Source organism: Drosophila hydei, unplaced genomic scaffold (genome assembly GCF_003285905.1).
Source record: "Drosophila hydei strain 15085-1641.00,03,60 unplaced genomic scaffold, DhydRS2 tig00000172-arrow-pilon, whole genome shotgun sequence".
Lineage (NCBI taxonomy): Eukaryota > Metazoa > Arthropoda > Insecta > Diptera > Drosophilidae > Drosophila > Drosophila hydei.
In genome coordinates, this window is record NW_022045682.1 from 3,753,010 (window position 1) to 3,766,784 (window position 13,775).

Below are 13,775 nucleotides of genomic sequence, written 5' to 3' on the forward strand. Positions count from 1 at the left end.
AATAATATGTGGAGGCCCGGACATGAGGCGCCAATAAATTGTATAGTGCTTTATGCTCATGGAAAAACACGCAAGCAGAGGACAAAAATAACAAAGAATTGCCAAATAAAATAAATTGAAAAACATTTAGCCGTGGCAGCCATCAATAAGCGCTGACAAAGACGATGCTGCCAACAGCTGAGACCCAAGCAAAACAAAAAAGAAATCTATAAAATAAAAGACAAACAGAGGCAGCAACGCAAAGTTCAGGACATTACGGGCAACTAATGTTGATATTGGCACGACCCGACCCGACCCGACTCGAACCGACCAAAAGCCAAGCACCAAACTCAGCTCGCAACACAAACAAACATAAAAAATGTAAAAAATTACGGAAAAAAACAAATAGAAATCATTTTAGCCAACTGCAGTTTCTGGCAACAGTTTCAATTCGTGTCATATGCTGTCTTGGCAGCGGCTGAACATCTGCTTTGGCTGTTGTTTTTGCTGCCCAGTGCGTAGGGGTAAGTGGGGTATATAGGTTTGGTATGCGATAGAAGGAAAAATATATATGTTCTATTCTGTATCGATAGTTGAGAAGATCTAGATGATTCTTATAGGCTGTTCAGTTGCTTGTCTACCCAACTGGCCGTTCACCCGTTCAATCCTTCGCCTGTAAGTCAGTCGATCCATCCATCCGTTCATTCAATCCATCCGTCCGTCCAACCGTCTACCCTACCTACCATTCAGCCTACAGTTCGTGCAACCGTATGTCTGACCTTTTATTTATTTATAACCTTTTCTTTTCATTATCGATAGTTTTCCTCCTTAAATCGATAAGAATCGATAACTAGCTTATATTTTTTAAACACAGCGCTTAACATTAAGGACCTAAGACTCTCAAGCATGACTTGTAGGCCCGCTGATAGTATATATAGAGAGTACCTACATTCAATCTCCCAAGTCTTTTTAGAGTCTTTTATTACAGGTAATCTTTGACTCGGTAACTCCCCAGCAGGACACTCTTTTTTCAATTTTTTTGTTTTTGTTTTATGGCACTTTAAATTAGAGCACATTTCTATGATTGCCTTTTGCGACGAGCCATAAACGACGACAGGCGCCGCCGAGCAGTTCAATAGTTTTGTTTTGTTGTCGACTCGGCAAAATGCCAGCCGAACAGTCAAACAGTCGAACTGTCGAACAGTCAAAGAGACAACGGCAGACACCAGCTGTGACAGCTGCGACTTCTTACTGCAATTCCCGCTACTCGACTCCATAGCATATTGTTCCTATGCCCACTTTTGCTGTTGTTGGCCTATTTTTGGGGACGTGAGCGGGTGGGCAACAAAAATGTCTGTCAGTCGCATGTGACTGGGTCAAACTTTCTAAGCTAAGACCGAAAGCCAAACACGAGTGTCCTTTATGTTCTTAACCCTTGCGATGAAATATGAAAGTGATTAGATGCGAGTAGCTGAAGCCAGAAGTTATTAAGCTAGCCCAGGGGGAGAGCTGAAAAATGTGTTTATTTAGCTGATTAAGTAGGGTGAAGGATACCCTGTAATACAATAAGCAAAGCACATATGCTGCTATTTATTGGGGCAACATTTGTTGACAATATTAAGTAGACGAATTTATGGCTAGATCAGCATAAACTGATATTGTGCTGGAATTTTTGAAAGTATCTGAAGTCTTAAGCTATTCATGGAAGAAGAGCTTAGGACAACTGAATGCCTTTTGCTTTCTAGTTAGTTAAATACTTATATATTTATGTTTTATTCCATTATATATTCAAGTTGCATTCGTCTAGAGGCCAGACACTAAAGTTCAATAATATACATTCAACTCAAGATATGTAGTTGAGTGCAACTATGAGGAGAAACTGGAATTTACTACAATGTCTGCAATATCTTGGGAAAATATTGGTAAATAAGGCAGAAAAAAAAAAGTACAAAATAGAAAAAAAATCCAGAGATTCATAGATAAATAGTCTATGGAATGTATACAGACTTAAGAGTGTCAAATGAAAGTTTATACTAGTTTTAACGTCTCTCTATGCCTTTCACTACTTAAGTCTTGCTCCCTTATAATATACATAGATATATTTCCGCTTAAGAATATTCTATAGTCGAGTGCTCTTAAAGTTCTCATAAATAGCATCAAAAAGAAATAATTTATATGAACATATTCCACTAAAAAGCTTCAGTCTAGCCTAAGCAATAGCCTCATCGTAGATAATAGAAACGTAAACACAATCAAACTCAGCTCAAGCCAACCTGCGCTGCTTTGCTGTTGCCTTGTTAGCCCCACTCAATCAAAGTACTAAAGCATTTCGTTTATTCATTTATAGAACATCAATCTCTCATCCGGCAGACAAGCGAACGATATGCCACATTCAGCTGAAACACACAAAATGCATTCGCATATGCAACAGTTGCCTCGTCCTCTCCCTCTCTCTCTCTCTCTCTCTCCTTCTCTATACATATATATCTCTGCTAGCCATGCCGCGTAACCCATTTGCCATGTTGGTTCGATAAACTCGTCATGGAGCTGCCTGACAACACGGCGCCAATGGCAACACCAACAACAACAAGGCAAGGGAACAACAATTGCGAAACAACAACAACAACATTTCCACAGTGCATTGGCAAATGCCCAACGGTAAGGAAGCAATCTCTAACTTAATACGGAAAACTTGTAAAACGGTAAAGCAAAGCGAAATGGAAAAGCTGAAAGCCAAACGCCAGCCGGAGACGAACAAAGCCCCAGCCCCAGCCCCAGCACAAACCCATACCAATTCCAATGCCAATCCCTTCAAGCGTCCAATGAATACGTTGCAGAAGCAATGGTATCGTGTGCTTCTTGCCAGGCGAGTGGGCTTCGGCCAGAGGCCTCAGCCGAGCGAAAAGGAGCCCACCTAGTACGTAAGATCGAATCAAATTGTGTGAAAATTGCAATTTCCTGTTGATTTAATACATTTTACAATTTTCTCACCCTCCCGCCAAAGCGCTGACATATGCCATAGACGCTACATGGCCGCGTTTCGCAGATATAACGAGCGTTTCCGCTGGGAAATGGCAATGCACGAGCAGATGCAACGTTGCGCCATCGACGCAATGCGCGTACACAGGTGAGCGAACACATTCTGAGAATTCAATTAGCCAGCTCCAATTTACAACAATTCGCAACTCAGTTTGACAGTTCAAATTGACAAGAGGTTTAATTGCAAGAAGCTATGCGCTCTTAACTGTCAAAAAGAAAATAGATAGTAATATAAATTTAACTAAGTGTCAGATAGTTAACATTCAGATAGACTACTTGTCAGAATTTGACAGAGTGAACTTTTACAGCAACAAATATATTTAACCGACTGTTAATATCATATAATATATATGTATATATATAGTATACCTTCAATATATGTTTAACTGATAGTTAAGCTTAGAGGAAAACCATCCTATATAGATCTACTGCATTTCCTTGAGTTTATTTGACTGCTTGTCAAATATTTCGATTACTGAATTTGATCTATTGAATTTTGACAAAAACTTCTTTGAAATGTTTCACATCTCCTGACTGCCTGTCATTTTTGACAGGAAGCTGCTAAGCCATAATACAATAAGATTTTCTATATACTTAACTGCATGTTTATATTTGATAGCAGCCTTAAGGAATATAATACTTGGCATAAGTCATTAGAAATATGCCCAACTGAATGTCAAAACTTAACAACAAGTTGTTTAAATGTAATATTTCCTGGCTTCCTTTTTAAGACAAGTAACATATACTTAACACCTAAATAATTATTTTCATAACAGCTGTTAGCTCCTGACAGGAGTTCTTTTAAATGCAAGAGTTTTCTACAACAATTTAACTGGCAGTTAAATTTTGACAGCAATCGATTAAAGCTTTATTTGACACTTACAAATAACATTCACGTATATCCCCTTCTTAAGCATTTTGAACATATATTTAACTGCATGTTAACTTTTAACATGCACTTCGTGTCTTCCAGAACGTTTTCGATCACAACGCTTTGGCTGCCTTTGCACTCGAAACGGGAAATCAACTCAACGCTGCAAAGACTGGAAAAGGTTTTGACAGCCAAGGAGAGGCGACGCCTCGAGGAGATACTCAAACGAGGCGAATCGCTGCGCACGCGACGCTTTTAACAGATCTAATGACTGCCACCGACGCTCCCACGCTGCCACGCTCTCGCCCAAGTGCAGCTGGAGTGAAGCAGCGAAAAGCACTTTCAAGTGCTGCACTTACCCCTCGCCAAGACGCCCCTTTGGACTTGAATTTCACTTTGCAGTGCGCCACGTTTTGGAAATTGCTTTTCCTGCTGATGCTTTGTCGTAAATATTTAATACAAATAAAAGTGCGACTTTCACTTCATTTAAAGCGCAACTCGTGTTGGGGATTCACAATTATCTGGCCCTCGGCTGCCGGGTCTCAGCTGCATTCTCAAGTATGCAGCAGTTATGCTAAGTAGCTGCTGCCTGAGCACCCCTCGCCATGCAGTGTTGAGTAACGTGCGCTGAAAATGACTGACAATCTAGTCAAAATGAACGAAAGAAGCAGGAGGATTAGCTACGTCATCGATGGTTTCTAAGAGGTACTGCTTAATTGAATGATAAGGGCTGCAAGCGATATAGTAGCTTAGACTAAAGCTTGTAAGAATCTTTGTAGTTAGCCTGTACTCTTAGAGTGCGTACCTAGCAAACCATAAACATGAAAACTCGACTTCAAAATACTCGTTCATAATATAAAATAAAGAAATATAATATACTTTCAAACATTCACAAATAACTCAGGCTGAAGGCCACAATTTAGACCCAGTCTAAATCCATCAGCATTGAAATCCAAGTATTCCTTAAAGCAAGATAAAGGAAAATTTAAATTTATATTTTTTTATCTCAGCTCTCTCTCTCTGTCTCTTTCTTTAACTCGTTCTCTCTTGTTTAGCCTTTGTATAATATCTTCATATCGTCTAAATAACTTGCAAAATTACAGAAAATTTATAAATACATAAAATAAATTTATTTGTACTTTTTTATCCATCTAAAGGTGTCAACCTTTTTCATACTACAATCCTAATTTTACCTTAAAAGAAATTAGCTTTTACTTATTATTTACATAGGATAAGAACAGCATGCTATCTCGCTCACTCTTTTTCCTGCTCCCTCTCTCTCTTGCTTTGGATGTAACTCTAAGCACCCCTTCCACGCTATACCTCTCTATGCGCTTTTCACTCTCTGACTTCTCTTCTCTCTCTTCTTCTCTGCTACCCCCTTGCTCTCTCTCTCTCTCTCTTTTCTTTTCTCCCATTCTCCTTGTCTCTCACTCTCGTTTGCGCTCTCTTCTATATAATTAGACTACTTATGACTCTAAGTCTATCTCTCTTTCTTTTCCTTCTTCTTTGGATAAGGCAATGTTTGTCTAGTCAAAACTTGAGTTCCAACTCTATTTATAATATTTACTCAGGACAAGCTCAAACAGTACAGCTCTCCCTCTCTCTCTCTCTCTCTCTCTCTCACTCTACACATATATATTTATCCTTTTAACTTCTCTCTCTTTGCCTGTTTATCTTATATTCTTCTATTTGTTATTTGTGGCTGCTCATTTCTAATCAGAATCAAATGGCATCGCCCGTCAATCAGTCAAGCGTTTAATAACTGATTGCAGCTGTGGCTGTGGCTGTGGCTGTGTGTGTGCAAATGGAGAAAAGAGTAAGCAGATAAGTAGAAGTTGAAGCAAGAATAAAATTTATAACATATCTAACACGCATACATCATTTTGATATGCATGCCACGGGCACGTTTACGAGTATTTGCTTAAGAGTTCATGCTGCAGCGGGCGGGGCAGAGCCAGCCGGACGCAAAAGCAAGTGGCATGAAAGGGGGGCATGGGGAACAGTTGGCTGTGCACCGCACACGGACAGACACATTAATTTAGCTGCTGCTCTCGAAACCGCATGCAATTTTTCTTCGACTTGGCTGCTATCGCCCTTCAATGGCAGGACGCAGCAAAGCAGAGCAAATGCCGGCCAAGCAGCTGGCAGCGAGGCATTCAGTCAGTTAGTCAGTCAGCCAGATAAGTGCGGTTTATGTGCGGCACGTAGCCCGTCTCAATACAGTCAATAAATTGCCGCTGCGTTGCACTGTTAACTGACCAAAAAAAAAGAAATCGAAATGGGGAAAAATGGGGGCAAAGCATAAAAGGCAATGGGTTTAGCTGAGAAAAGGAAGTAGGCAAGGGTTAGCATGTGGTCCATGTGGTCCGAAACTGATGCTGCACATTTCTCATTCCACTCCAGCATCGGTTCAATCTCAATGCACTTTAAGCACTTGAAACTCGAAACTTGAGCCAAAAGCCAATGAGACTTCAAATTCCATAAACTGTAAACCGTCATTAAAGTGAAAATTGGTTCTAATGTGAAATATATAATAAATATTTCAGACATGATAAATCATTATGAAATTAATTTTTTCCTTGATAAATCTGAATATTCGGTTTCGCATTTTGACTCAATTATTTTCCTAGATTCCTGAACTCTTCCAGTCTTGTCTCACTTTTCCATGATTTGTCACTGCGATGGGACTTAATTTTAAATCCAGCTTTAAATATTTCAAATTATTTTGAAAAATTTTAGAAGTATTGCTCAAGGTTCGTATTATTTTATATTTAATTTCAACTTCTTGATTCTTGAAACTATTTCTTATGTGTCAATTGAATAAATCTGTTAAATTTGATTTACATATTGAATCAAATCTCTTGCTAACTTCCTGATACTGATTTCCTGTTTTTTTAATTTGATATGACTCAGTTATTCGATTCACATTCGTTGATTGTTAAATTTTTACTTTAAGACAACTCAATTGCCTAATTCACATTAACATTAACTAACTGTCTAACTATCTAACATCTTCATTGAATCCAGAAATTTTTCTATCCTTTTTCACTTTATATATATTTTTAGATATTTCAAATACTTTTATATCATTAAACAATTTGTGAGATCAGAGCTTAAATTTCATATATTTATCTTGCCCACCTTTCTTCTATAAATCTATATTTTAAGTCAAATTATTTTTATATTTATTATTTATATATTACATGAAAAATTTAATTTTATTTAAATAATTTTTGGATAACTGAATTGATGTTAAATACCACAAATAGCAAAAAATATTTTTCAGTTCTATGTTCAAGCAGACATAAGATATTCTCTTTAAACTCAATAAACCAAAACTGCTAAAAAAAAAAAACAATGAAAAAATTTCAATTTAAATATTGTATCAAATTTCTTGAGCAACAAATTTTTAATAAAAAAATTTTAAATATTTAAATAAGACTATTTAAGTAAATACTAAGAGTAACACTAAAAGTTTCAATAAATTTTAAATTTTGTTTATATTAAAAAATAAATAATTTTAATACTTAAAAGCAAAAGGCAAAATAATTTAACTGAACTTGAAAAATTTTATATTAAAATTATATTAATAAAAAATTATAATATTAAATCATATTAATTGCTGCACTTGCAACATTTTACTACAAATTGAAAGCTAGAATACCATGCATTATAGGCACTCACCACTGTACAGAACTTAATAACCGAAAACTACAAACAGTCGAACTGAACTCTGCGTTAAATGCCAATGCAAATTAACTTAAAATTAAGAGCACATTAATGAGGCGAATACCTCGCAGCAGCAGCAACAGCAACAACAACAATAGCTATGCAGACAAATGAAGAGGACGTAGGTAGGCAGGTAGGTAGGTAGTTAGGTAGGTTGGTTGTTATAGCAGTCCTTCAAGCTACGCATAGCATAAATCAGAACGCGCCTCGTTGCGCATAGACAAGCAAATTATAACAAGAAAATTGCGAGTGTTTTTCCCATCTCTAGCTGCCTGGCATAGCATAACAACATTCCAGAGGAAAAGTCTGCCGGAAAATATGTTATTAATTCAAATTAATATAATCCAATTTTTATACCCAGCAAGCATTTAAAGCGGCGGACTGAGGTATATGGGTTTGATGGGGGCATGCGTGATGGGGCTGTATAGGGTAGGATGAGTTGTTTGTCTGTGAGAAGCAATGATTGACTGAGAGCAACTATAAGAGTACTAAGAACTAAAGAGTTTTATGGACGTGTGTGGTATGGAGTTCCTCAAGGTCTATATAGTTTTACTCGGGATAAGCATAAACCGTCATTTAGGTTTAATTTTCCTTCATAAAATCGATATAAATCGATACATAAAATATATTTTTTAGCATTTCTTGTAGTTGTTTAAATATAAAAATAAATAAATATAAATTAAATAAATGCTCTGTAGATTCGTTTATACCATACATATTTTACTTATTGAACTAGAGTACGTAAGCTAAAGTCTTATCATTACACAAATAGCTTTCCCACTGTCTATCGCTTTCCCCCTCTCTCTCTCTCTCTCTTTATCTTCAGCTTCCCTGACATCCGTTAGTCCTTCACTTTCTGAACTTTAGTTTTGTATAGATTGCTGCAATGTTTAAAGTTCCTTGACTGCTAGGGTATCTGCCAGTCCATCACTGCCACTAAAGCCACTCATATTTGTTGGCTCTGCTGCTGCTTTCACATTTTTCCCTGTTGTTTTGCATGTTGGCTCGTGTTGCGGAAATGGAAACTACTTTCTCAGTCGCTGGCAGCGCTGCGCAGCGCGCATTATGAAAAGATATTCGCCTTCGCAACATCCCCTATAATGCTGCACTCCCCCATCCGCCTACGCCTGGCCGTGTGTGCCTGTGCCTGTGATGTATAGACAGTTGGTTTGTATATGAGCCCGAGCTTAGTTTGCCTATCTTTGCTTTTTCCTTTTGGGCGCAGTTGTGGGCGGAGCTGTTAATAATGCGCAGATATGCGAGCTATGACAGCCCCTAATTTGTGCACATTTTTCACATTTTACCATTAAATTTGAGGCCTTCGGGTATTCGGGAATTTATCAACATTTTTCCATATACATAGACTACCCATGTTTGACATGTCGTAACGCTGCTTCATGGATATGTAGCTGAATGAGGCTAGAGCATAGCAAAAACAAATGTCATAAACGGAATTTGCATGAGATTTGTAGGTATAGCATGTATATAGATACATATATATAGATTTATATAGACACATATGTATAACTATACTTCTTTCGCTAATGCAAGGAGTATACCTGGGTCTGAAGTAAAGGCTATTTAAGAAATATTCTAAATAACTTTGTAAAATCTCAGCATTTATTATCAAAAAATAATTGAACACAAGTCAAATTTTAAGTAACAAAATGATGAAGAACACTTTACTCTGGGAGACGCTGAAGACCGTGGAGCAGCTGGAGGTGGCCTTCGAGGAGACGCTGCAGACTATAGACCACATCAACACGCGCTATAGCACGATGTCTCTGCTCACGAAAACAGCCGAGAGACACCAGCGCCTGTACGAGTCGGAAATCCAGGCAGCCATCACAGGAACCACGACGAGCAGACACAAGATTCACAGTAATCCAAAGAAGCGCAACAAAAAACGGCGCATAAAGAAACGAAACAGCAAAAAAAACCGAACGAACCCAAAAACTCAGGTGGAGCTGCCCGTCCTGGAGCTGCATGCGAACTGCCAGTGCCAGCTGAATGTGAACGGTTCGAATACACAGTTGCAAACTGGGAATGAGCACTTGGAACAGGATTACATAGATGGCGAGCTTACATCTGAAGCGCCAGTGACTAGCAATGGGTGGGGCATGTCCGAGGGCTTGGATCGAATCGATCTCAACCTCAGCGCCTGCAACACCGATTGCTGTCCCTGTTGCCAAACATAAGAGTTCTATAATGTATATTAGTGGTATTCCCTCAAAATAAATATGCAAATATGGAGAAGTTTAGTTAATGAAAGTGCTTAAGCGAGATTAGCAAAGCAGGCTTAATTTTCAATTAAATTATTAAATTATTTATTATTAAATTATAATTTTCAAGGTAACTTTAAAGGTACAGAAACTTGGCTGAACTTACAAATTGTCTGATGCGAGAAGCTGGAAAATTGGAGAATATAATAGCTTATAGATATAACACTTAAAGCAAGCTTATAAATCTTAATACTGCTTAAGAGGAAGTTTTAGTTAACATTAACATTATTTTGATATGATATCATTTATATCGGAGAATGCCTAAGAGCTCCCTTCTCTTAAATCTATACCATATATATAGCATATATATCATATATCACATATACATATATAACATATCACATATATATATATATCATATGCATATCATATTATATAAAATATAATATCTAACGACCCAATCACATTTAACCATATTCCCTTCCCTAAACTCCATACAAATTTACAATAAGTCGCAATAGCATCGATTACAAATAACAATGTGCCACGCCCCACGTCAAAGCAGCCCCCACTCTAGCCATCGGAGTTGAACAAAAGGGAAAATCGCAAACCGTTTCGCATTTCGTATGGGAACTTAAACGCTAATGGCATAAACATCCGAAACGTGAGCGAAATGTTTAAAATGCCGCCACAAACACAAACGAATCGGACAGGATGCGACAGGACAAACAGAGCCAGAGCCAAAGCCAGTTGGTTAAGGATCACAAGCAGCAGCAGTCGCACGAGTCGCAGCAGCAGAAGGAGTCGCAGCAGCAGCCGTCATGGTTGTAATGTAGCCAAAAGCGCGTTTGCCGCAGCCGCACAGCAAATCAAATCTCAAATCATGCACGTTTCAAGTCCAAAGCAGAACCGAAATCGAAACGAAATAACAAAGGAAATCGAAAGTTGTGTAACGCACTTGAAATGCTCTTCAAATTGTGCTTAATAAACTATGAAGAAAATCTTTCTATGCAACTAAGCCTGTCGAGAAGAGGCCTAAAAGTAAATGTTTGCCATTGGAACTAGCAATTATAATTAGGAAACTTGGAAGTCTAAGCAAGTTATCAAATTGTAGGCCAATAAAAAAATTAACTTTGATATGCTGAAGATGCTCACATGGCTCTAAAGAGCTTTTCTTTCACTGATTGATTTTTAACACAATTAAATTTATATCAAAAGTCAAGCTAAGATCTTTGCTGTATTTTAAGAAAATATTTTGAAAATTTTTAAAGAAGTCTTTTAGTATTCTGCGTTACAGCTGCTCATAAGCATTCGTCTAATAAACTCTCTGAAGTTAAGTTCTTAAGTTTGGCTTCTCTTTAGAGACATCGCACACATTTACTTTGAGTGCCTATTCTGCTACGCTCCCTACTTCTACTGCTTGCTTTTTTCAGTTTGAATAGTAGCATTCTAATCTTTTCTCTCTTCCTCTCTATATATTTGTATATACTAAAAAACCTTTAATTCAACATTCGTAAATTGAATTGGAGTCAAAGCTGCCAACAGCTTCCAAAAAGTTATACATTTTTTATCAATTACATGATTTGCATAGCTTTTTAATACTAAGAAATTTTATCTATAGAAACTATTATCAGCTGAGGATCATTTGTTTGAGTACTTGGTACAAGTATCTTGAATAAAAGTAGAGTATTTCATAATATAGCTTGAGCTCTTATCAACATAACAGTTATGGCATGTATATACTTACTTATATTAAAACTAATTTCCATATCTTAAACTTCAATTCCTTACAGCTAAATTAATAAATCATAGCTCATATAACTCAATAACTTTTCCTATATATACCTTTCACATTAAAACTACTGTGAAGCATTGCTTAAGGAATGACTATATAAATACAATATAAATACCGTAAAAATACTATGTAAATACTATATAAATATATATAAATATAAAATTACATAAAATTTATGTAACATAACTGTAACATAATTTATATATATACCTAAAAAACTCCACAAGGAAACAGCTCACATTAAATAGTTGAAGTACCTGCAGCAGCGCATAAGAAAGCTCTGTGCACATTGCTTGCTCGTGGGCAACAGGGTGACTCGCAGTCACAGGGGGCAACGTGTGCTGGGCCCTGTGAAAAGGAAAAGGAACAAGAAAGCCGAACTGCAACAGAAATTGTTTGAAAATTCAATTCACACATTTGCCCGCTGTCGATGCCGAGATTTGAGTCTGCCACAGTGCAACCCCTTCGACTGCCTACGTTAGCAGTGGGTGGATGCGATGCTGAGGTCTCTCGCTCTCAAAACAAGTGGAAAATCGCAACGAATTGTTACAATGCTGCGCCAGGCTAAAGACTAAGAAGATACTCGGAGTGCCAGGCGAAGGAACGGACAGATTTTTGGGCTGTCAATGCGTTAGCGCCCCATATCGGTTGCAGGCCACACACTGCATTGCCTGGGGGGCCGTGTGCTAATATACTCGCTCGAAAAGTGAAGCGGCATATTTGTGATGTGTAAAATTAGTGCAATAAAAAATTTAGATTTGAAAATCGACATATGAATTAAATATGGATATCAGTTGTAAGCTTAGAATAAATAAATAATAAATAAATAAATTTTCAAAATTCGAGCGAATATTTCGCAGTTGAATGCACGACAAATCGAATCGAAGTTTTAAATTTTGGTTCAGCTTATTTTAAGATAGTCTCAAGATAGATCAAATTATATCTCAATTTTTTTTCTCGCTGTTTTTTTCGTTAGTCGAAAAGAAGACAAGCTAAGTATGTTTCCTAGAGATGCCAGGTCTAAAGCTGCTCTCATGAGCTATAAAATAATATCTCAATTTATTTTTCTCTCTTGAACGAGCATTAAGCAGTCGCTCTCATGGCTCCATTTGGCTACGTCTATTTTGTATGCAAAGAGTTCTTCAAAATTTAATTTATTTAGACTCTCGTCTTGTTTTTGTTGTTGTTGTCCAGTTTATTGTCTGCAAATGAAATGCGTCTGTGGCCCGGCCTTGGCTTTGCTTTTTAAACGAATTACCATTTGCCGGCTTTGATGTTGTTACTCGGTTTCTTCTGCATTTGCTGCCCACTTTTCCAGAGCTTTTTCTTCCAACTTTTTTTCTCTTTTTCTGCTTCTGCTTTATTTTTTTTTATTTTTTGGGGTTTGCTTCTGCTTTGACGCAAACTTTGCAGACCATAAAGTTTTGACTTCATGCAGTTTTAATGACTTAACGAGCTCTACGCTGGCCAAGTTCCTTTGACAACTGGCAACTGGCAACTGCCAACTGCTGCCAACGGCAGCTAATTAGGCAAACGCGTTCCGATTACCACACACACACACACATATACACCCACACATGCATGCAATTTCCACTTTTCCTTTCACAACTGTTCACTCTTTGCTTAGCTTGAGTCCAACTTTGATTTTGGTATTAAAAACATTTACTAAACAGTTCAATGTAAACATTTTTAAACTTTAGCAGGGCAGTATAACTTTTGTTTATCTTTAGCTGTTGTCAATGACTTAGTTGACATGAGCATAAATTTTGACAACAACTGTGAAGCTTTTGTCTACGATTATTATTTTGATTACAAAACCGAGACGGAAATTTATTTAATTTTTTTTTTGCATTTTATCCACACGTCTGGCAGGCATAAAAAAATCATTATCTCAACAGCAAGAAGTGATCGATAAATTAAAAAACTGCTCAAATGTAGTTATCGAAAATAATAGCACACATGCATGGTCATGCTATAGTTCCGATGAGAACTAAAAGTTCAGAGAAGAAAACTGGTTTTGCGGATTGACTAAGCTCCAGCTAACAATTAAATATTCAATACATATTTCGATCTAACTTATCCAATGACTTCTTTGCTCTGACCGAGTGAACTTAAATTTGCAAAATTTTGTGAGCCA

The 13,775-nt window shown here is 37.3% G+C and overlaps 2 protein-coding genes across 2 annotated transcripts; both read left to right on the forward strand.

Moving 5' to 3' along the window:
- Positions 1–2,765: 2,765 nt before the first annotated feature.
- Positions 2,766–4,243, forward strand: LOC111595836 (the record flags this gene model as incomplete). The annotated part of the gene is made up of 3 exons (XM_023309744.2): positions 2,766–2,896; positions 2,984–3,106; positions 3,992–4,243. Coding segments are annotated over 3 exons (411 nt in total), but the record flags the coding sequence as incomplete, so codon positions are not given.
- Positions 4,244–9,232: 4,989 nt separating this feature from the next.
- Positions 9,233–9,868, forward strand: LOC111595865. The gene has a single exon (XM_023309781.2). It carries the CDS (start codon positions 9,289–9,291, stop codon positions 9,817–9,819), a length of 531 nt encoding a protein of 176 aa, XP_023165549.1. The 5' UTR covers positions 9,233–9,288; the 3' UTR covers positions 9,820–9,868.
- The last annotated feature ends 3,907 nt before the right edge of the window (positions 9,869–13,775 follow it).

Excerpts from the sequence above, each read along its gene's own strand:
- LOC111595865 (XM_023309781.2), top strand. The coding sequence starts at position 9,289 with ATGATGAAGAACACTTTACTCTGGGAGACGCTGAAGACCGTGGAGCAG.